General features: G+C 46.8%; 1 protein-coding gene across 1 annotated transcript; it reads left to right on the top strand.

The window, feature by feature from the left end:
* The first annotated feature begins 6,739 nt into the window (after positions 1–6,739).
* On the top strand, positions 6,740–20,693 carry LOC111948768 (NLR family CARD domain-containing protein 3-like). The gene is made up of 10 exons (XM_078934259.1): positions 6,740–7,196; positions 7,867–8,004; positions 8,087–8,191; positions 8,438–8,560; positions 9,089–9,211; positions 16,936–17,014; positions 17,176–17,374; positions 17,514–19,314; positions 19,409–19,582; positions 19,947–20,693. The coding sequence occupies exons 2-10, from the start codon at positions 7,919–7,921 to the stop codon at positions 20,593–20,595; spliced, it is 3,339 nt and encodes a 1,112-aa protein (XP_078790385.1). The 5' UTR covers positions 6,740–7,196; positions 7,867–7,918; the 3' UTR covers positions 20,596–20,693.
* The last annotated feature ends 215 nt before the right edge of the window (positions 20,694–20,908 follow it).

Below are 20,908 nucleotides of genomic sequence, written 5' to 3' on the forward strand. Positions count from 1 at the left end.
ACCAGCCAGGAAACACATCTGACAAGTGTGTATTGATCCTTAGGTTGCGAAGTTCAACTATGTCAGGAAACACATCTGACAGACTTCCACAACCAATCAGAAAAATACCACAGTACCTGATAGGGTCTAGAATTCTCAGGGTTTATTCAATTTATTCATTTCTACTCACATTAGTAGACGGCGCCTTCGGTCTGCAGTCCCAATGTCTTTCTCCCTTCCTCGGTGCATTGTCAACCTTCGGCACCCTGGCAAAGGGAAGGAAAACCAGCCCGCAAGGGGATGTTGACTGTGGCCACTTATCAATCGTCTGGAGTTCCCACCATCCACCGGGATGTCTCAGGTATCTTGATATCCATCTCAAAGGACCATTTTAATGTTAGCTCTAGAGATAAGTCAACAGTTCTCAAACATATGCAAGAAGGAAGAAAGGACACGGACTCAGTTGGTACCTTTTACCGGAGGGCCAGACGGACAATTCACTCAAGCGATTCTCCCATCTGCTCTGAGTTCACAATATCTGCTCTCCATATGTATTTAAAAGGGGGCAGCCCCTGCTTACATCATGCATTGCAATTCTAAGGGAGGAGGAACACATAATCACGATGCACCAAAAAAAAACCACCTGCACAGAAACTTTGGCAATACTAACGGCCCTTATGGGGGGTGCTCTGCCGCTGACACTGCAGAGACTCACAGAGAGAGAAAATGGAGGCAACCGATACTGCTGCAGACTGGGGGCGGAAGCTGGAGATGACTGCAGCTGATGAATGTCAGAGGATGGAGCTTCATTGGGATGTTTGTCTGTTCTGTGTTCATGGCTGCTGTTGATGTTTCAGGAGCTGCAGGATGAAGCTCTGACAAATTGTTGAAGCTGCTGGAAAATACTGAGTCAGTCAATGAGGAGGAGGAGGAGTCTTCATCAGTTTAAGAGGAGGCCCTACATGTCATGGTTTCTACGCTAGGCGGACCCAGACACTGGAACCCAGAATGAGGACAGGCGAGTTGCAGGTAAGCAAGGTTTATTTTTCCCAGAGAAGGTAAGATCGTGGCGAGATGAGGTCCGAAGCAGAGTAAGGCTGTGGCACGGCTGGAGGTGCAAACGCAGTCAGTCTTCCTGTTCTTCAAGGCAGCAGAGGATCAGGTCTACACTGACGTCACTCGTGGATAGGATTTCCATAATGGGCAACGATCTGGCATTGATTTGTGGCGATGGGTCTCCGTTTAATCAGCAGAGGTTGATGAGTGGAGTGAGGACAGCTGGAGGTAATCAGGACCAGAGTGGAGCAAGGCTGAAGGGGGAGGAGTCTGACAGAGGCACCATGACAGTACCCCCCCCTCAACGACTGCCTCTAGGCGGTCCGGGACGCCGATCCGGGTGAGGAATGAGGGAGCTAGAGACCCAGGAGTGCTCCTCTGGACCGCAACCCTTTCAATCTACCAGGAATTGATGACCATGACCCCGGCGTTGGACGTCCAGGATGCGGCTGACCGAGTAGGCAGGCGCGCCGTCAATGAGCCAGGCGGGCGGCGGGGATGCGGAAGGCAGGCAAAGCGCGCTGTTTGAACAGGCTTGATCTGGGACACGTGGAATGACGGGTGAATCTTGAGGGCCGCAGGCAGGCGAAGACAGACACAGTAAGGGTTGAAGACCTTCTCAATAGTGTAAGGACCAATATAACGGGGAACAAGCTTACGAGAGGTGGCATGAATCGTAATGTTCCGTGAGGACAACCAAACCCTCTGACCTGGCTGGTAATCAGGGCCCACCACCCTGTGGCGATTAGCAGAACGGCAGTTGCTCTCCTTGGTGTGGAGGAGAGCTGCCCTGGTTTGATGCCAGATGTCCTGGCATCTCTGGAAGTGGTCTTGAACTGAGCTGCCAAGCACTGCCAAGTCCAGTTCTTGCACGGGGAACAGCGGTGGTGGGTACCCGAGGGCGGCCTCGAACGGAGACAAACCTGTTTCGGAGGAAGGGTGAGTATTATGTGCGTACTCTGCCCAAACTAAGTACCTGGACCAGTCCGTGGAATTACGGTCGGCGAGGCAGCGAAGGGAAACCTCCAGCTCCTGATTGGTGCGCTCAGCCTGCCCGTTAGATTGGGGATGGTAACCAGACGTAAGACTGATGGTGGCATCCAAGGCCGTACAGAATGCTCGCCAAACTTGGGACACAAACTGAGGGCCGCGGTCCGAGACGATGTCTGAAGGAAGGCCGTGATGGCGAAAAACATCATGGACCAGAACTTCAGCGGTGTCAGAGTCCTGTCCACTCCACCATGACAGGCTATACGAGACGCGTAAGCCCAGGTTTTAGCGTCTGACCTGAGGGATTGACGCACATACAAGGTACCGTCAGGAGGATCAGGATGGTCAGTTTCCTCACCTTGGGCCTGAATCACTTTTGTCTCGATGTCCCAGGTGAGGGCCCCAACGATGCAGGTGGAAGGGATGTTTTGGTGTTGGCGGTGTCCGAGGAAAAAGCGTCTGGTTTCATGTTGCGACTGCCTGGCCTGTATGTGATGGAAAAATTGAATCGATCAAAGAACAGACACCACCGGGCTTGACATGAGTTAAGTCTTTTAGCAGAACGGAGATACGAAAGGTTCTTGTGATCGGTCCAAACTATGAACGGTTGAGCCGCTCCCTCCAGCCAGTGCCGCCACTCCTCCAAAGCCAGCTTGATGGCGAGCAGCTCCCGATTTCCCACGTTGTAATTCCGCTCAGTGGGGGAGAATTTCTTGGAGTAAAAAGCACAGGGTTTTAGTTTACCAGACTTTTCTTCACGCTGGGAGAGAACGGCCCCAACTCCGGAGTCTGAAGCGTCAACTTCCACCACGAACTGCCTGGTGGGATCAGGTTGTATCAGGATGGGGGCAGAAACAAAGAGTCCCTTGAGGGTGTCAAAAGCGTTTTGGGCCATGGAGTTCCATTGAAAGGGTTTGGTGGTGGATGTGAGCTGGGTGAGTGGGGCGGCGATGGCACTATAATTTCTAATGAACCGTCGGTAAAAATTGGCGAACCCGAGAAATTGTTGTAGTTTTCTGCACGTGGTGGGGGGCTCCTACTGGGAAACCGCTTTAATTTTAGTTGGATCCGGACTGATACTACCAGCCTTGAAAATATATCCTAAAAAAGGGATGACGGAAGAATGAAACTGGCACTTTTCGGCCTTGACAAATAACTGATTCTCATATAGTCTTTGCAGAACCTGACGCACTTGAACTAGGCATGACGAGGTATTCAAAGTGTCCCAGGGGGATATTAAACGCGGTTTTCCATTCGTCTCCTTCTTTTATTCATACCAGGTGATAAGCGTTGCATAAGTCGAGTTTTGAAACGAGTCAAATACAGAGCTAATGAGTGGGAGAGAGTACTTGTCTTTTATAGTTATTTGGTTGAGTTCCTGATAGTCGATACAAGGTCCGAGTGATTTATCCTTTTTCTGAACAAAGAAAAAACCCGCGCCAACAGGGGAAGATGAGGGACGAATGTGTCCAGACGAAAGGGCCTCCTGAATGTAGCTTTCCATGGCCGCTTTCTCGGGTCCTGACAGATTAAATAGCCGACCTTTAGGAAGGGGGGCTCCCTCCAATAAATTGATAGCACAATCGTATGGCCTGTGTGGGGGAAGCGAGCTGGTCGTGGTAACATTCCGGAACGTTGGAGAGATCAATCTTTTCAGGGGTGTTAACCGGGGAGACGTATACTGAAGGAACACCAGAAAGTAAACAGCGAGACAGAATTTGCTCCAGTCAGTAGCTTGTGATGTATCCAGTCGAACTGAGGATTATGACGCCGAAGCCAGGAAAACCCTAACACGACCGGGTTCTGAGGAGAGTGGGTGACAAAAAAAACGCGTGAACCCACGATGGTTGCTGGAAGTGACAAGTTCCTCAAACTTGTGGTTTTCTGCTTGCGTGCATAGGTGGTCCTTGATGTTATCGTTGAGGGATTGGTAGAAAACTCCCCGTAGCGTGGGATCAGTCCACCCTGCTTCCACCGCCAGGATCCTGAAATCTAGTACATGGTCACTAACAGATCGATTACGTTGTTTAAGGGTTAGCAGTTTTCGTGTGGCTTCCTCCTGTTTCTTAGGCTGATCGAACACGAGCTGAAATTCCCTGATGAAGTCCTCGAAGGTCAGATGGGATGTAGGGTTGACCGCTAGAAACGCCTGGGCCCACTGCAGAGCTTTGTCACGGAGAAAGTTAAAAATTAAGGTGATTTTGCTAAGATCAGACTGGTAATACCTCGGAGCTTGTTGAAATAGCAGGCGGCACTGAAGCAGGAAACCACCACACACCTCGACGTCGCCGAAGAAAGGCTCAGGTAGAAGACGGAAATTTTCCGGACTTGGAGCGGAAGCGGAAGTGACGGTGTTTCTGGGGGCCGGAAGTGTAGCCGTAGCAGCGGGGCTAATCATTTGCCCTGATAAATCCATTAAGGTCTGTGTTAGTCCATCCAGGCATCGAAATAATTCCTCCTGGGCGAACGCTATTTGTGACAGGGCATCGGCTTGATGCCCCAGCGGGATGCCTTGCTGGCTGACGGCGAAGCAGAGTCTCTCTGGGTCAGCTGGGCCCGGGGATTGGCCAGGTCGTTCTGTCATAGTTTCCACACTAGTCGGACCCAGACACTGGAACCTAGAATGAGGACAGGTGAGTTGCAGGTAAGCAAGGTTTATTTTTCCCAGAGAAGGTAAGATCGTGGCGAGATGAGGTCCGAAGCAGAGTAAGGCTGTGGCACGGCTGGAGGTGCAAACGCGGTCAGTCTTCCGGTTCTTGTAGGCAGCAGAGGATCAGGTCCGCACTGATGTCACTCGTGGATAGGATTTCCATAATAGGCAACGATCTGGCGTTGATTTGTGGCGATGGGTATCCTTTTAATCAGCAGAGGTTGATGAGTGGAGTGACGACAACTGGAGGTAATCAGGACCAGAGTGGAGCAAGGCTGGAGGGGGAGGAGTCTGACAGAGGCACCATGACACTACAATAACTAAAAGATGAAGCAGAATCCGTCCATTCCAGGAAGAAGGAAAGAAAACGGTGTCAAAGCTGCAAAATCAAACATGGAGATGCTCATGTTCTCAAACTGCAAGAAGGACTAAGGTGGTGAGCAGATGAGGATGAGGATCTTCAAGGTGTTTGAGGAGGAGCTGAAGAAAAGCTCCGCCTCCATTGAGCTACTTTCATCTTCATGGACTTTTTCTGCAGACTTGAAGCTTCTTTCCTGGAGGCTGGTCTGCTGCTCAGAGCTGCTTCTTCACAGCTTCATCTCTGCAGAACATTAGCAGCAGAAGCTCAAGGAAGAGCAGCTCCAAGCTGAGCCAGGATTTCTGTTCCAGTGAGAGCAGACTGCAAAGATCTGACAGAACTTCTGAACATCTCTGCTTCCTTCAGGCTGAAGATTCAAACAGCTGATCCTGAAATGATCTCACTCCACAGAAACTCCTGTCCTTCATCAGCCGTTGCCATGGAAACCAGCTGACTCCAGTAGCTTCAGAAGTTCCTATTTTACGGAAGTGGGATGAGGCAGGAGGGACGTTTCTGGAAGAAAAAAAATTTTCGTCCCTGAAACCTGAAGAAGATGAGGAGTTCAGAATGTCTTTTCTGAGCTTTTCATGAGGATCCGTCAGCTTACAGACTTTCCTGACTGAAACAGTCGGTTCAGTTTGGATTGAAACAGAGAATTCTCCTCCTGACTCTCCTGCTGATCTGGAGATGGATTTCAGACGAATGACTCTCATGGTTCAGTAGAAACATGTTGGTCTGAACTCCAACCTTCAAAGGAAACATTTGATCCAGTCAAAGCAGGAATTAGCCCGTGGTAGAAATCTCTGTCATGTTATCGGCTGTCTTAAGTCTGTTCTTCAGAATCTTCTCAGAATGATGGAAACCAGAGGATTCCTGCTGCTGAAACTGATGGAAAGCCGTTCTTGAGAACAGGACGTTCTCTAGAGAAAGGTCTACAGTGGGAACCTGAGGTTCTATTGAACCTTTGGCTGTCAAAGACAATCCTCCAGTTGGAGCCTGGTGAACATCCAGGAATGTAGAGGATTGTTGGTTAGAAAACTGCTCCTTCCTCTTTTCTGAAGCTTGTCTGGATCCAGAATGAGGAAGAGGCTGGACTCTGCTTCATCATCAGCTTTGAACACAGATGCTGTCATGCTCCTCTCTCATCTTCTGACTCTGAGCTTGTCTGTTTCCTGTTGAAGTGACTGACGTTGGAGTTTCCAGATCCTGATGCTGCAGAGGAACAAAGTGGATCACTGGGTCTCATCCACAGAGGTCCTTAGAGCAGAACTCTCCAAGTCTGAGTGGAACTGTTCCTCCATCATCAGATCCAGTGAATGTCTCGTCTGAGTGGGATTGTGTCCAAACTCTCACAGAGAGCTTCTCCAGAATGAAAGCTGTCAGGCATTCATTCCTGCAGCATATCGTCCCAGCTGCAGGAAATATTTGATGTTGTGCTGAATCTGCTGCCGTTAAAACATGCCCTGTTACTGAGGAACAAAGACATCCTTCAGTAATGTGGTTCTGCTGCAGAACATTCTTCCTCCTTCAACGGCAAAGAAAAAGTCCCACATATCATCTGGAAGATCCACATTCTTTCAGTCGGAGCTGCTCTCAGGTTCAGCTTTGGTTCAGAAGCTTTAGGAAGGGGATGGAAGCCTGTGAGGCCAAAATGCTGAAGGGAGTGGAGGGCTCTGGTCTGTGGGGGGTCTGGGACCACAGCGAGTGTTTTTTCTGCCCCACACATCTTTCTCCACTGTTGGAATCAGTCCCAGTTTTCCCCGGTGTCTCTGACAGATCTGGAAGATCCACATTCTTTCAGTTTACCAAATCTTCCTCAAACTGCTGTTCTGACTTGTTCACATTCAGACTTGAATCTGCTCCTTTCTTGGCTTCAAATTTAGTTTTGGAATCTTGTGGATTTGAAATGTGATTCTAACAAAGATGGAAAGAAAAGCTTCTCAGCTTCACTGTCAGCCATTTTCCAGAGCTGCATGTGAACAAACTCTCTGTTCCTGTGACTCTGATGATCAGAAGGAGCATTTTCCAGGAAATAGTCAGGCCCCTCCCTTCAGCTCCATCGGGAGTTTCTGCTTCAGTGTCAGTTGACGATAAATAAGCAGAGTTCATGCACGTTTGGAAGGACGATGACTCAGTGATTGGTGCTGCAGCTGCGTTGACACGGTGAGTAGAAACTCTTCTTCTACTTCTTCTTTATCTCTTTGAAGAAACTGAAGTGAGTTTGTTTCTGGAACTTTGTCTTCACTAACTTGACTGTTTGTTTCTGAATGTTTGGAGAAGATCTTCTTCTTTCTCTGCAAACTCTCATCACTGTTTCCAAAGCTTCATCATTGGTTATTACTGATCAACAACATGGAGGACTCTTCTTCATCAAGTAACATGAATCAGCTGATGCTTGTTGTATTTTTTCTAACTATTTCCTGGAATCAAACTGTGATCTTTAGCATCAAAGTGGGACTGCTTCCTGTCAGAACTTTCCAGAACCCAGACAGAATAAAGAGTTTCTGTCAGAAACACAAACCATCATGAAGCTCTGGAGCTCAAAGGTTTCAGTTTTGACTCCAAATCTTCCTGTTCTCCTCCATCCAAACCTGTGTGGAGGTCAAAGTTCATGAGAAAGTCTGTGTTGGAGCTTTGGAAGGTAGAATCAACATCTTTCTCTCTTTTAATTTCATTCTTTGATTTGTGTCTGTTTTTCTTGATGGGCTTCATGCTTCCTGGATTGTAGAAACAGGAGGTTTGTTGTTTTGCCACCAGAGTAACGAGCTCAGAACCTCATCAGGTAACAATCAGGATGTCTGTCAGAACTTAAGAGGACAGTTCTCCTCTGCAGGTGAAGGTGGAAGGTGTGTGTGAGCTGATGTGGATCCAGTGAATCCAGCAGCATGGATCAGTGGGAGGACACACAGGAGGGAGCCCCTCCCTCTAAAAGCAGAGATGGTAGCCATGACAACCAGAGCAAAACTCAGAGGTGAGATGAACATCTCCAACTGTCCATGATCTTCTCCATGTCAGATCTCAGCACTCACACCAGCAACCTTCATTCTTCACAGGAATCAACCTGGACCTGGATCTGAATCCAGCTGGGGGTCCAAAAGGAGTGACATGTCAAAGGATTTACCTATAACCTTCAAAGACAGCAGTTCAGGAGTGGAACGGTGGGTGTTTGTCTAAAACATGTTCTGGATTCAACAGATGGACAATAATTGATGAACTGGAGGCTCTCTCCAACTATGTATTTAGTGTCATGCAGTTGTCACTAAGGGGCCTTTTTTTAACAAATTGTCTACCTCTTGATCCATCTATTTATTATCTGAGTTAAATTGCTCAACATGGAAAATAATCTGATGAACCTCCACAATGGAAGAAAATATGTTTTTGTAAAACAAATGTTTTTCCATCAGGACCCAACAAAGACTTGAAAACGACTCTGACTCTGGATCTGAATCAAGCTTTGGGTCCTGCAGGAGTGACAACTCAGACGATGAAAATCCTGACTTCAAGGACTTCAGTTCAGGAGAGGAACAGTGAGTGTTTGTCAGAGTTTTTGGAGGCTGGATTCTAGTTCAGATGATCAACAGTTTTCAGATGAAGGACTTGAGGTCTGGTTCAGTTCTGGATCTCTCTGATCAGACTCACTTGGAGTATCATGTGTGTGATGAGATCTTTTCAGTTGAGTCTTCTGAGAGTCTCTGAGAGCAGAGATGTTGGAGAAGAAAACATGTTGACCGCTGACTCTGACTGACAGCAGCTCCAGTCTAATGAGAAGAATCACTGCAGACTCCTAGGATTCAGATTTTCATGCTTTCCAAACATCACATTGTTCTAGTTTGACTTTCTGCAGAATTTCTACATTTCTACATGGAGAATTGGAATCAGCTTTTCTAGAAAAAAGTCTGGATTGACTGACAGAAAATGCTGAAACCTGGAAAGTGTTGATCCAAACATGTCATGTTATTCCAGACTAAACAGCTCAGTCTGTGTTCATGTCAAAGTCCATCAGCTGTTCATGAAGAAGCAGATCCTCCAACACTCTGATGGTTTTGTGTTTGCAGAGGTCAACAGGTCACACAGAGAGTCCAGTCTGCAGCCTCCAACTGTGAGTCAATGAAGGGTGACTGGTCCAAAGAGTATCCACCAGCTTTCAGAAGACTTAAACAAAGACCTACAGACTCACAGTAAGAACCAGTTTCTAGTGAAGAGAGATCTGAATCTTTTTCCACAGTGTTTAGATGGGATTTGACTGTTGGAGAGAAACCCAAACAGTAACTTTAGCTCCAAATCCCAAATATGAGCCATGATGTCATCATTCTCTGATGGTTTGAAGTCCTTCAGGTCTCTGAGTGAACAGAATTCATTCCAAATGAAATTGATTCTCTGAGATTTTCTACATCATTGCAGAGCTGAGGCTCACTTCTCAACCAAAGCACAAAGTCTGAAGGTCAATGAGGAATTTCCATTTCTGACTGACGTGTTGGCTCCTCCCATTTTCTGTCATTTCTGTTCTTCTGCTAAAAAATAGTTTCAAAGACTAAAATCATAACAAGTCCAAATCTCCTCTGGAACTCAGGAACCCTCCAAGAAAGTTGGTGAAGAAAAGCAATGACCAGGAGTTCAGAATCCCAAACAGACAGCAGAGCTTTGATCTGAGTCTGAAGAAGATCAGAGAAGATCTCTGAGTCTATGAGAGCAGAGATGTTGGCGAAACTTTAAGCAAAATAGCAATCTTTTCTTATTTTTGAACAAATTTGAACAAATGTTTAGATCAGAAAATAAATTTTTGTCAAATACTTTAATTAAGGTCTTTCATTACGATTTCTCACCACGATTAACCAGGGAAAATAATATAAAGTATTGATGCAGAATGGTTGTTCTCCAATAAAATTCTAAATAGAAAGTTTTTCTTTGTATCTCATCAACAAACTCAAACATTAACTTCTTCATTTTCTTGATTTTTTTTATTTGATTTGAAATGGTTCATTCCAAGCAATTAAATAGAAATAATACACAAAAGCAATATAATCATCAGTTATACATTCATACAATAACTAATCAAACTTAGGCTAATTAGACATATTAATAAATATTGCTTAAAAGGGAGTGGAAGGAAGCGAACTTATATAATCCCACCCCGTTATACTACAACCATTTTATTACATGATTTATCAATATCCGGTTCCTAGCTTTTATCAGGCAGAAGTAAGAATCATAAAGTATCAATAAAGCACATGACAAAGATGAATTACCTAATTATTATGCAAAAATAACTATTTCATAAAAATCAACATGGCAAATGCAGATCAGTTATCTAAAATATATGCAGATTATGTTACTTATAAAAGTCATTCATATGATTCAAAAATATTACTATATCAGTAAAATACACAACACTGTTTCAGAGATTTTCATAGCAAAATTTCATCAAGTATCAAAAGTAGAAAAAAAATATGTGCAAAATTATGTTACATTAGGAAAGATTTTTGAATCAATTTATCAATTTTAGGAGCAAGTGAAGTAATATCATTAAACGTCGATCAATTTAACCATAAGTGATTAATCATTTGATTAATCATTTGTTTTACCCTTTTTTTTGTATTTCTTTATTTTATTTTTTTATTATAAAGTAATGCTGTAAGGGAAAAATAAAAAGGGTCCATAATCTGTCGATTGTCCAAAGTTGGCATTTCTTTTTCTGCTGATTAACAGCCGTTCTTCTGGGTTTAAACAGAGTTTATAGTTCTCTTCGATGTTATGTCTGCAGACATTAGATTCAGGTCCATATCCTTCTTCATGTCATGACACACTACACTTGGCAGACCCAGATGCTGGAACCCGGAAGGAGGACAGGAGGAGGATGAAGGTAAAAAATGGAATGTAATTATTTCCAGAGGTAAAGTGGTTTAGTTGTGGCAGTAGGGCGGCGTGGTAGGAGAGCCGTCGAGGTTTCTGGAGCGTGGCTTGCAGTTCGGCGGTGACACGCGATGAGAGGGAAGCTTCGGCTGCGGCTCTTGACGTGGCTGGAGGTTCGGCTGTGGCTCGGGCTTGAGGCTTGGCGTTTGGATGAAGCTCTGTGGAGAGGTTGGTAGCTTCGGGGGAAGTTCTGCTCGGTTTGTAGCTGATTCGGGGCGTCCACTCGTGGGCATGAGAGTCCTGGAGACAGGATAGAGACACGTGAGACAATGACTAAGATACTTGGCATGAACACAGAGGTAAGATCAGACTAGCACCATCAGGGTTACAAACTGGCGATGAGTGATGATCCTGGAGCTCATCAGAAGGTCTGGTCGGGTGATGAGTAGAGTGGACACAGCTGTGATTAATCAGTGGCCAAGCAGAGAGGGGAGGGGAAGAGCTGACAGAGGCACCATGACAGTACCCCCCCCTCAATGACCGCCTCAGGGCGGTCCAGGACGGTGATCAGGATGGGCCCGGAAAAAATCCTCAATGAGGGACGGGTCCAGAATGAGAGAGCGGGATACCCATGATCGCTCCTCAGGACCATAACCCTCCCAATCAACCAGGAACTGGTTTCTGCGGCCCAGGATGTCCAGAATACGGCTAACCATGACGACCGCGGCGCCGTCGATGACCCGGGCGGGCGCAGGGGAAGTCGACGGCGGGCACAGAGGACTGTCCTGTACGGGTTTGATTCGGGAGACGTGAAATGAGGGGTGTACCTTGAGCGCTCGTGGCAAACGGAGTCGGACACAGGTAGGATTGACGATCCTGTCAATGACGTAGGGTCCGATGTACCGTGGAGCCAGTTTCTGGGAGTTGGCTTGGATGGGTATGTTGCGAGCGGAGAGCCATACCCTCTGACCAGGCTGGTAAGTGGGTCCCACCACCCTGTGTCAATTGGCGATGCGGCAGTTGCTCTCCTTGGTGCGGAGGAGAGCAGCTGTGGTTTGTTGCCAGATGCGTTGGCAATGCTGGAGATGTTCCTGGACAGATGGCACAGCCAAATCGAGTTCCTGGGACGGAAACAGAGGTGGTGAGTACCCGAGGGCGGCTTCGAAAGGTGACACGCCAGTAGCGGAGGATGAGTGGGTATTGTGGGCATACTGAATCCAGACCAAATACTGGGACCAGTCACTGTCGTTCTGTGCTGCCAGGCAACGCAAAGCTGCCTCCAGTTCCTGGTTGGCCCTCTCTGCTTGACCGTTGGACTGGGGGTGATAACCGGAAGTGAGGCTGACCGTGGCCCCTAAGGCGGAGCAGAAGGCCTTCCAAACTTGAGAGATGAACTGAGGGCCATGGTCAGAAACAATGTCCAGGGGAATGCCGTGATGCCGGAACACCTGATTAACCAGGACTTAAGCGGTTTCCGTGGCCGAGGGGAACTGGGCAAGGGGAATGAAGTGAGCCATTTTTGAAAACCAATCAACGACAGTGAGGATGACAGAATTACCCTGAGAAGGGGGCAAACTGGTGACGAAGTCCAAGCCAATGTGTGACCAGGGATGGCTGGGGGTAGGTAATGGTTGAAGTAGTCCTGCCGGCGCTGAATTGGATGACTTAGAGCGGGCGCAGGTGGTACAGGCAGCCACAAACTCTCGAACATCCTTGTCCATAGAAGGCCAGAAAAATCTTCTACGGAGGAGATTGAGGGTTCTCTGGACGCCGCCGTGGCAGGACACCCGAGAGGTGTGTCCCCAGGATATTACTTCCGACCTGAGAGAGGTAGGGACACACAAAGTGCCATTAGGGCAGGGGGCATGATCGGGTTCCTCACCTTGAACTTGGAGGACTCGATTTTCAATGTCCCAGGTGAGGGCGCCCACGATGCAGGTTGAAGGGATGACTGTGGAAGTGGTAGGTTCAGTAGAGCAAAATTTGCGGGACAGGGGGTCGGGCTTGACGTTGCGGGTTCCGGGTCTGTAGGTGATCGTGAATTGAAATCTGTCAAAGAATAAACACCAACGAGCCTGTCGGGAATTTGGCCTCTTCACGGTCCTCAGGTAAGCCAGATTCTTGTGATCCGTCCAAACGATGAAAGGATGTTCTGCCCCCTCCAGCCAGTGTCGCCATTCTTCAAGAGCCAACTTTATCGCCAGCAGTTCCCGGTTCCCAACGTCGTAGTTCTGCTCAGCTGAAGATAACTTTTTGGAGAAGAAGGCACATGGTTTAAGTTTACCTGACTCTTTATCCTTTTGTGATAAGACAGCTCCAACTCCAGAATCCGAGGCATCCACCCCCAAGATGAATTGGCGTGAGGGGTCAGGTTGAATCAGTATGGGGCCTGTGACAAAAAGTTCTTTGAGACGGTCGAAGGCATTTTGAGCATCAGGATTCCACATGAAACTGTGTTTGGTGGATGTGAGGCGAGTAAGGGGCGCGGCTATACTGATATAATTTCGTTTAAACCGCCTGTAGAAATTGGCAAAACCTAAAAATTGTTGGAGTTTTTTTCGGTTATCTGGGGGTTCCCAATTGGTCACAGCCTCAATTTTGGAGGGGTCGAGTCGAATGCGACCAGCCTCTATGATGTAACCCAAGAACTGTACAGTGTGAACATGAAATTTGCATTTCTCAAACTTTACGTAAAGTTGGTTTTCAAGAAGTCTGTTGAGTACTTGGCGCACATGTTGTTCATGCTGAGTTCGATTACTGGAATAGATGAGGATGTCATGTAAATATATGAAAACGAAGCGATTCAAGAAGTCTCTGAGGACATCGTTCACCAGTCTCTGGAAGACGACAGGAGCATTGGTAAGCCCGAAGGGCATCACCAGATATTCATAATGTCCCAAAAGGGTGTTGAATGCTGTCTTCCACTCGTCACCCTCCTTGACGCAGACCAGGTGGTAGGCATTACGTAGATCCAATTTCGTGAAGACCCGGGCTTCCTGTACAGAGTCGAACACAGAGGAGATGAGAGGTAACGAGTACTTATCTTTGATCGTCATTTGATTGAGTTCCCGATAGTCAATGCAGGGGCAGAGAGATTTATCCTTTTTCTCCACGAAGAAGAAGCCAGCTCCCACAGTGGAAGACGAGGGACGGATGTGACCCAGGGACAGCGCCTCCTGCATGTAACTCTCCATGGAGAGTATTTCAGGTCCGGAGAGATGAAATAATCTGCCTTTAGGAAGGGAAGCACCAGGTAGCAAGTTGATGGCGCAATCGTAGGGGCGATGGGGGGGGTAAAGCGCTGGCTTTGGCTTTACAGAATACGTCTTGTAGATCATGATAACAAGGAGGAATTTTTTCTAGATCCACCTTGCAGGAAGGTTCGGTGGAATAACGGTGAGTGGAGGGTATAGCGGACGAGAGGCAGTTAGCGAGACAGTAGGCAATCCAATTAGTAATTTGACCAAGGCTCCAATTGAATTGGGGGTTGTGCAGTTTTAACCATGAGAACCCTAGGACGATAGGAGTGTGAGCGGATTGCGTGATGAGAAATTGAATGGTTTCCCTGTGATTACCAGACGTGAGTAGCTGAACGGGTTTGGTGCGGTGCGTGATCCGGGAGAGGTGTTGACCTCCTAAGCCTGAGTCCTCGATGGGAATTTCCAAGGGTTCTGTGGGGAGACAAAGTTTAGAAACAAGATCTTGATCGAAAAGACTCTGTTTGGCTCCAGAGTCAATCAGGGGTTTGGCACAATGGATTTCGGATTTCCAGCATTGCTTGACAGGGATGAACATAAAATTCATGGTAACATGATTGGAATTGGAATTGGAATTGTAGTAAGGAGCCGCCACAGGCTTCAACGTTGCCTAGAAACGGCTCCGGTTGTAGCCGGAAGTTTTCCGGAGTGTCGGCGGAACCGGAAGTAGCGATGTTGCTGGAAAATGGAGCGGAGTTAGCATATCGTCCGGTTAGCTCAGTAAAAGTTGTGTGGTACCTTTGATACGTGAGAGAATGTCCTCTTGAACAGTAGTGATACGGGTAATGGCACTGTAGAGAAGTTCCAGGAATAATCCTTGCTGGGAGACCGTCAGACGAGGATCTTCCGGGTCAGCTGGGTCGGGAGTTTGGCCAGTTCGTTCTGTCTAGATACACTACACTTGGCAGACCCAGATGCTGGAACCCGGAAGGAGGACAGGAGGAGGATGAAGGTAAGTAATGGAATTTAGTTATTTCCGGAGGTAAAGTGGTTTAGTTGTGGCAGTAGGGTGGCGTGGTAGGAGAGCCGTCGAGGTTTCCGGAGCGTGACTTGCAGTTCGGTGGTGACACGCGATGAGAGGGAAGCTCCGGCTGCGGTTCTTGACGTGGTTGGAGGTTCGGCTGTGGCTCGGGCTTGAGGCTTGGCGTTTGGATGAAGCTCTGTGGAGAGGTTTGTAGCTTCGGGGGAAGTTCTGCTCAGTTTGTAGCTGATTCAGGGCGTCCACTCGCAAGCAGAGAGGGGAGGGGGAGGAGCTGACAGAGGCACCATGACACTTCAGCTGATATCAGCTCGGTGAAAGTTGAGGTCAAGTTGTCTGCAGGTCAAAGACTCTGCTGTTGTTACGTCAGACTTATGGAGAGAGCGATGAATCTAGGCGTCATATTTCTTGAACATATATGAGTCTTTGATTAATCACTCTATGTTGTTTCATACGACAGTGATCAGACACTTCTCAAAGTCCTTCATGGTGTTCACAACCAGAACCTTGGACAGGTCCGGTGGATCGAATGGTTTGACGTAAATTCTGCAGCCTTTAACCCAAGTGTTCTCAATCTGCTTACGCTTTCTGTGAAGCCGTGCATGTTTGGCGATTTCAGCATTCCTTCTGGTCAGATGGTCATTCATATAAGCAGTAGATCTTTTCAGATTTCTTCTTTGATTCATCAGAGCTAGCTTGTGTTTTTGATTCACAAACCTGATGAGGATCGTTGGTTTATCCGTCTCCTTTCTCCTGGGGAGCGGGTGGCAGGTCTCAATGGTGTTGAGATCCAGGGAAATCCCTTTAGACGTGAGAAATGACTCCACTTGTCGTTCCAGAGACTCTGCACCGCTCTGGGTTTCAGCACTGCTAGTTACGCTAGCGCTATTAGCACTAGCAGTGCTAGCTCCAGCTGTGTTCAGCTTTGCCCGAGGTTTGATCGGTAATCCAGTAAGAATGACATTATTCATCCTTACTTGTTGTTCCACATCGTCCAGTCTTTTCTCCAGAATGTCGACCCGGTTTTCTCGTTGCTCGTTTTGAGCCCAAAATCTTCGGAACTCTTCCATCAGTTCAGTCAGTGGAGTTAGCTTAGCTCTCACTTGTTCCATAGACGGATACAACACAGCTTGGAGATCTTCAATAGACTTTTTAAGGTCTTCGTTGTTCTGGCATTTCTTGGGAGTCATGGTCAGCTCTCTCTTTTGGAGAAAATCAACTTTTTAAGTCATTTGAAGATAGTTGTATAGCCGCAGAGAGCCACACACGCGTGCTGCTGTAACCCGGAACCGGAAAAAAAAAAGAAAAGAAAATCATTTTCCTCTGGTCTAAATGAGAATCAATAATCCAGTTGACTGTAACTCAGATTCATCTGTGAGTCAGAATGAATGTTGGAATTATTGCTTTTCTGAAAACCACAGCATTCATGATGCATTTATGATCTGAGATGATCTAAATCCAAAAGAACTCAAACACCACAATGAAAGAAACTCACTTTTAATAAAACCAGTGTTCAGGATCCATCAGAAACTCACAAATGGATCTGGATCTGAAACCAACTGTGTGTCCTTCAGGAGTGACCGGTCAAAGGATGTTATTATTTAATTTCAATCAGCAGCATCAGTATCTTCATCATCATCAGGTGCGGAGAGATGAGCTGTATGTAAACGTACTTTCTCACATTTCTATATTCATCTGTGCAGCAGTGAGTGTTGGAGCTTTTCCACAAACACAGAATAGATCTTGTAGATTTTACTGAGTGTTTGCAGGACACCAGTGGGTCCAGTTGGATCTGATTGTTGCTGATTCTCCACAGACTGGACCAGCAGAGCTCAGAGACTCCCAGTGGTCCGTCTGTCCAGCAGCATCAAACACAGCTGGACTCCATCTTTCTGGTCTGTACATGAACAACAACTACTTTTCCATCATTCTGTCCACAGTCGTCTCCATGCTGCACTTTGGACACCAGTGGACTGTCAGTGTGTCCAACATGGAGCTGATGTTTGGCTCCATGACTTCACTCTGATTGGCTCATTCATCTGGAATTCTGTTGCAGCTGCTGGAGGACAACATTGTCACTTTTGTCAAGAAGGAGCTGAAGAAGATCCAGAAGCATCTGAGTCAGAGGAAGGATGAAGAGGAGCTGAAGGATGAAGATGAAGAACAGAGGAGCAGCAGAGAGTCACTGATGAAGATCACAGTGAACTTCCTGAGGAGAATGAAGCAGGAGCAGCTGGCTGATCGATTGCAGATTGGTAAGAGGATTTCTCTGAAGGTTTCAGTTGCTGATAAATGAAGATTTACTGATGTCTGAACACATGGAACCACAGGGATTCAAACCCTCATCATTCAGGGCTGCAGAGAGTTGATTTACTGTTTGTTGTCTTCATTCAGGATCTTTTGCTGCAGTTTGTCGACATAAAGTCCAATCTGGTCTGAAGAAGAAGTTCCAGTGTGTGTTTGAGGGGATCACTAAAGCAGGAAGCCCAACCCTTCTGAATGAGATCTACACAGAGCTCTTCATCACAGAGGGAGGAAGAGGAGAGCTGAATGAAGAACATGAGGTCAGACAGATTGAAGCAGCTTCCAGGAAAGCAGACAGAGCAGAAACAAGCATCAGTCAATCAGAGCTCTTCCAACTCCCAGTTGGAAGACAAGAACCAATCAGAACCGTGATGACTAAGAGAGTGGCTGGCATCGGGAAAACAGTCTTAACACAGAAGTTCACTCTGGACTGGGCTGAAGGCAAAGCCCACCAGAACCTCCACTTCATATTTCCATTCACTTTCAGAGAGCTGAATGTGCTGAAAGAGGAGAAGTTTAGCTTGGTGGAACTTGTTCATCACTTCTTCCCTGAAACCAAAGAAGCAGGAATCTGCAGCTTCAAACATTTCCAGGTCCTCTTCATCTTTGATGGTCTGGATGAGTGTCGACTTCCTCTGGACTTCCACAAGACTTGGATCCTAAATGACCCTAGAAAGTCCACCTCATTGGCTAATCTGCTGACAAACCTCATCAGGGGGAACCTGCTTCCCTCTGCTCGCCTCTGGATAACCACACGACCTGCAGCAGCCAATCAGATCCCTGCTGTGTCTGTTGACATGGTGACAGAGGTCAGAGGGTTCAATGATCCACAGAAGGAGGAGTACTTCAGGAAGAGGTTCAGAGATGAAGAGCAGGCCATCAGGATCATCTCCCACATCCAGAGATCCAGAAGCCTCCACATCATGTGCCACATCCCAGTCTTCTGCTGGATCACTGCTACAGTTCTGGAGGATCTGCTGAAGAGCAGAGAGGGAGGAAAGCTGCCCAAGAGCCTGACTGAGATGTACATCCACTTCCTGGTAGTTCAGGCCAAAGTCAAGAAGGTCAAGTATGATGGAGGAGCTGAGACAGATCCTCACTGGAGTCCAGAGAGCAGGAAGATGATGGAGTCTCTGGGAAAACTGGCTTTTGAGCAGCTGCAGAAAGGAAACCTGATCTTCTATGAATCCGACCTGACAGAGTGTGGCATCGATATCAGAGCAGCCTCAGTGTACTCAGGAGTGTTCACACAGATCTTTAGAGAGGAGAGAGGCCTGTACCAGGACATGGTATTCTGCTTCATCCATCTGAGTGTTCAGGAGTTTCTGGCTGCTCTTCATGTCCACCTGACCTTCGTCACCTCTGGACTCAACCTCATGGAGGAAGAACAGAAGAAAAAATCCAAAGTCCTTAAACTTAAACCAAGTGGTCCAGTCCAGTTCTACCAGAGTGCTGTGGAAAAGGCCTTACAGAGTCGAAACGGACAGCTGGACTTGTTCCTCCGCTTCCTCCTGGGTCTTTCACTGCAGACCAATCAGAGTCTCTTACAAGATATGCTGATTCAAACAGGAAGTAGCTCACAGACCAATCAGGAAACAGTCCAGTTCATAAAGGAGAAGATCAGTGAGGATCTACCTGCAGAGAAAAGCATCAACCTGTTCCACTGTCTGAATGAACTGAATGATGGTTCTCTAGTGGAGGAGATCCAGCAGTCCCTGAGGTCAGGACGTCTCTCCACAGATAAACTGTCTCCTGCTCAGTGGTCTGCTCTGGCCTTCATCTTACTGTCATCAGAGGAAGATCTGGAAGAGTTTGACCTGCAGAAATACTCTGCTTCAGAGGAGGCTCTTCTGAGGCTGCTGCCAGTGATCAAAGCCTCCAACAAAGCTCTGTAAGAACTCTCAGGAAAATCACCTTCAGTCAACAAATGAATCTGAGTGGAAAGCCAATGTTTTAATAACTAATGTCTGTCTTTGTTTTTTCAGACTGAGTCGCTGTAATCTGTCAGACAGAAGCTGCATAGCTCTGTCGTCAGTTCTCAGGTCTCAGTCCTCCAGACTTGGAGATCTGGACCTGAGTTACAACAAGCTGCAGGATTCAGGAGTGAAGCTGCTGTCAGGTGGACTAAAGAGTCCATACTGTAAACTGGAGACTCTCAGGTCAGATTTCATCCAAATGTTGATTCTCTACAACAAGTTTGTCTGTTTTTCTCTGTTTCAGGAGAAAGTCTCAGATAGATGTCAGTGCAGAGGAAACAGCAGAGGACTGTTGCATAGAAGTAAAAAAAAAAAACAACAACATTCTGCTTGAGTTAAAAATCCTGTTTTTTCCTTATCTGATGGTTACAAATGTTATCCTGTGTTTTTGCACCAGACTAAACAGAAGATCCCAAGTCCATCCAGGTGTTTGTATCTGGGAGAAGTTCATGTTCACTGTGTTCTTTGAAAGAAAACATGAATCAGTCACAGAACTGCAAATTTAAATGGACAAAGAGTTTTAACACACTTTTCTGTCTGATTTCAGGTTCATGGACTGCAGTTTGTCACAGATCAGCTGCGAAGTTATGGTCTCAGCTCTGAATAAAAACCCGTCCAATCTGACAGAACTGGACCTGAGCTACAACAACCTGCAGGATTCAGGATTTCTTCATCTGTGTGATTTTCTGGAGAATCCAGACTGCAGACTGCAGACTCTGAGGTCAGACTCCATGTTTCAGTTGTGTTCAGATCAATATGATGACAAAGTTGTGTTGACCCACAGTGAGCAGAAATCTCCAGATTCTGATCTGCAGCAGCATCTTCCTGCAGCTGCTTGTTCTCTTCAAAGATCTGCAGAAGAACTTCTTCTTTTCTTCCTGCAGCTGCTTGTTTCAAAGCTGTCTGCTGACATTTGTGCTCCACAAAGTTCTGCTTGCAGCCATCAGCTCTTCTTTGTGTCCTGCTGTGTTTTAGCTGATGCACCTGAGAGTCCAGCGGCTGATGTTTGTGAGCAGACAGTGACAGAGTCATGCTGCAGCTGGATGCTGCTCTCACAGACACATCCTCCACAAACATCCTCACCTTTTCATCCACAAACCTCATCACATCATCCATCAAAGCTCCCAGCAGCTTCTAACTCTTCATTCAGAGCTGAAGTCATGGATCAGGGATCAATGTCCAACATTTGCTGCTGACTCTTCCTCATCACTTCCTTCTTCTCTCTGCTTTGATCTGTTGGAGCTGGAAGTCTCTGGCTTGAAGGGCTGCAGCAGAGAAGGACTGGAAGATCATCTCCTGAAAACTGGATGCAGCCACAGGCTGATGTTTGACTTTCACACATCTGGACTTCTTTACTGTCGCAGCTGCATGTTGCCCTGAATGTTTCTTCCTTCCTGAATGTTGGACTTTTTCTAAACTTTCTGATCTTCTTCAGCTCTGAACTCTTTAGAAGAACTAAAGGTTGAAAAACATGAACTTTGTCTTTAAACTCAACTCTTTGTTCTGGAT

This window comes from Oryzias latipes, chromosome 2 (assembly GCF_053564925.1).
Source record: "Oryzias latipes strain Hd-rR chromosome 2, Olatipes_Hd-rR_3.1".
NCBI classification, from domain to species: Eukaryota; Metazoa; Chordata; class Actinopteri; order Beloniformes; family Adrianichthyidae; genus Oryzias; species Oryzias latipes.

Bases quoted from the DNA above. Each gene is read 5' to 3' on its own strand.
- LOC111948768 (XM_078934259.1), top strand. From the start codon at position 7,919: ATGGATCAGTGGGAGGACACACAGGAGGGAGCCCCTCCCTCTAAAAGC. The intron at 8,561-9,088 runs GTGAGTGTTTGT...TTGTGTTTGCAG, and splicing joins TTCAGTTCAGGAGAGGAACA to AGGTCAACAGGTCACACAGA. The intron at 17,375-17,513 runs GTAAGAGGATTT...GTCTTCATTCAG, and splicing joins GGCTGATCGATTGCAGATTG to GATCTTTTGCTGCAGTTTGT.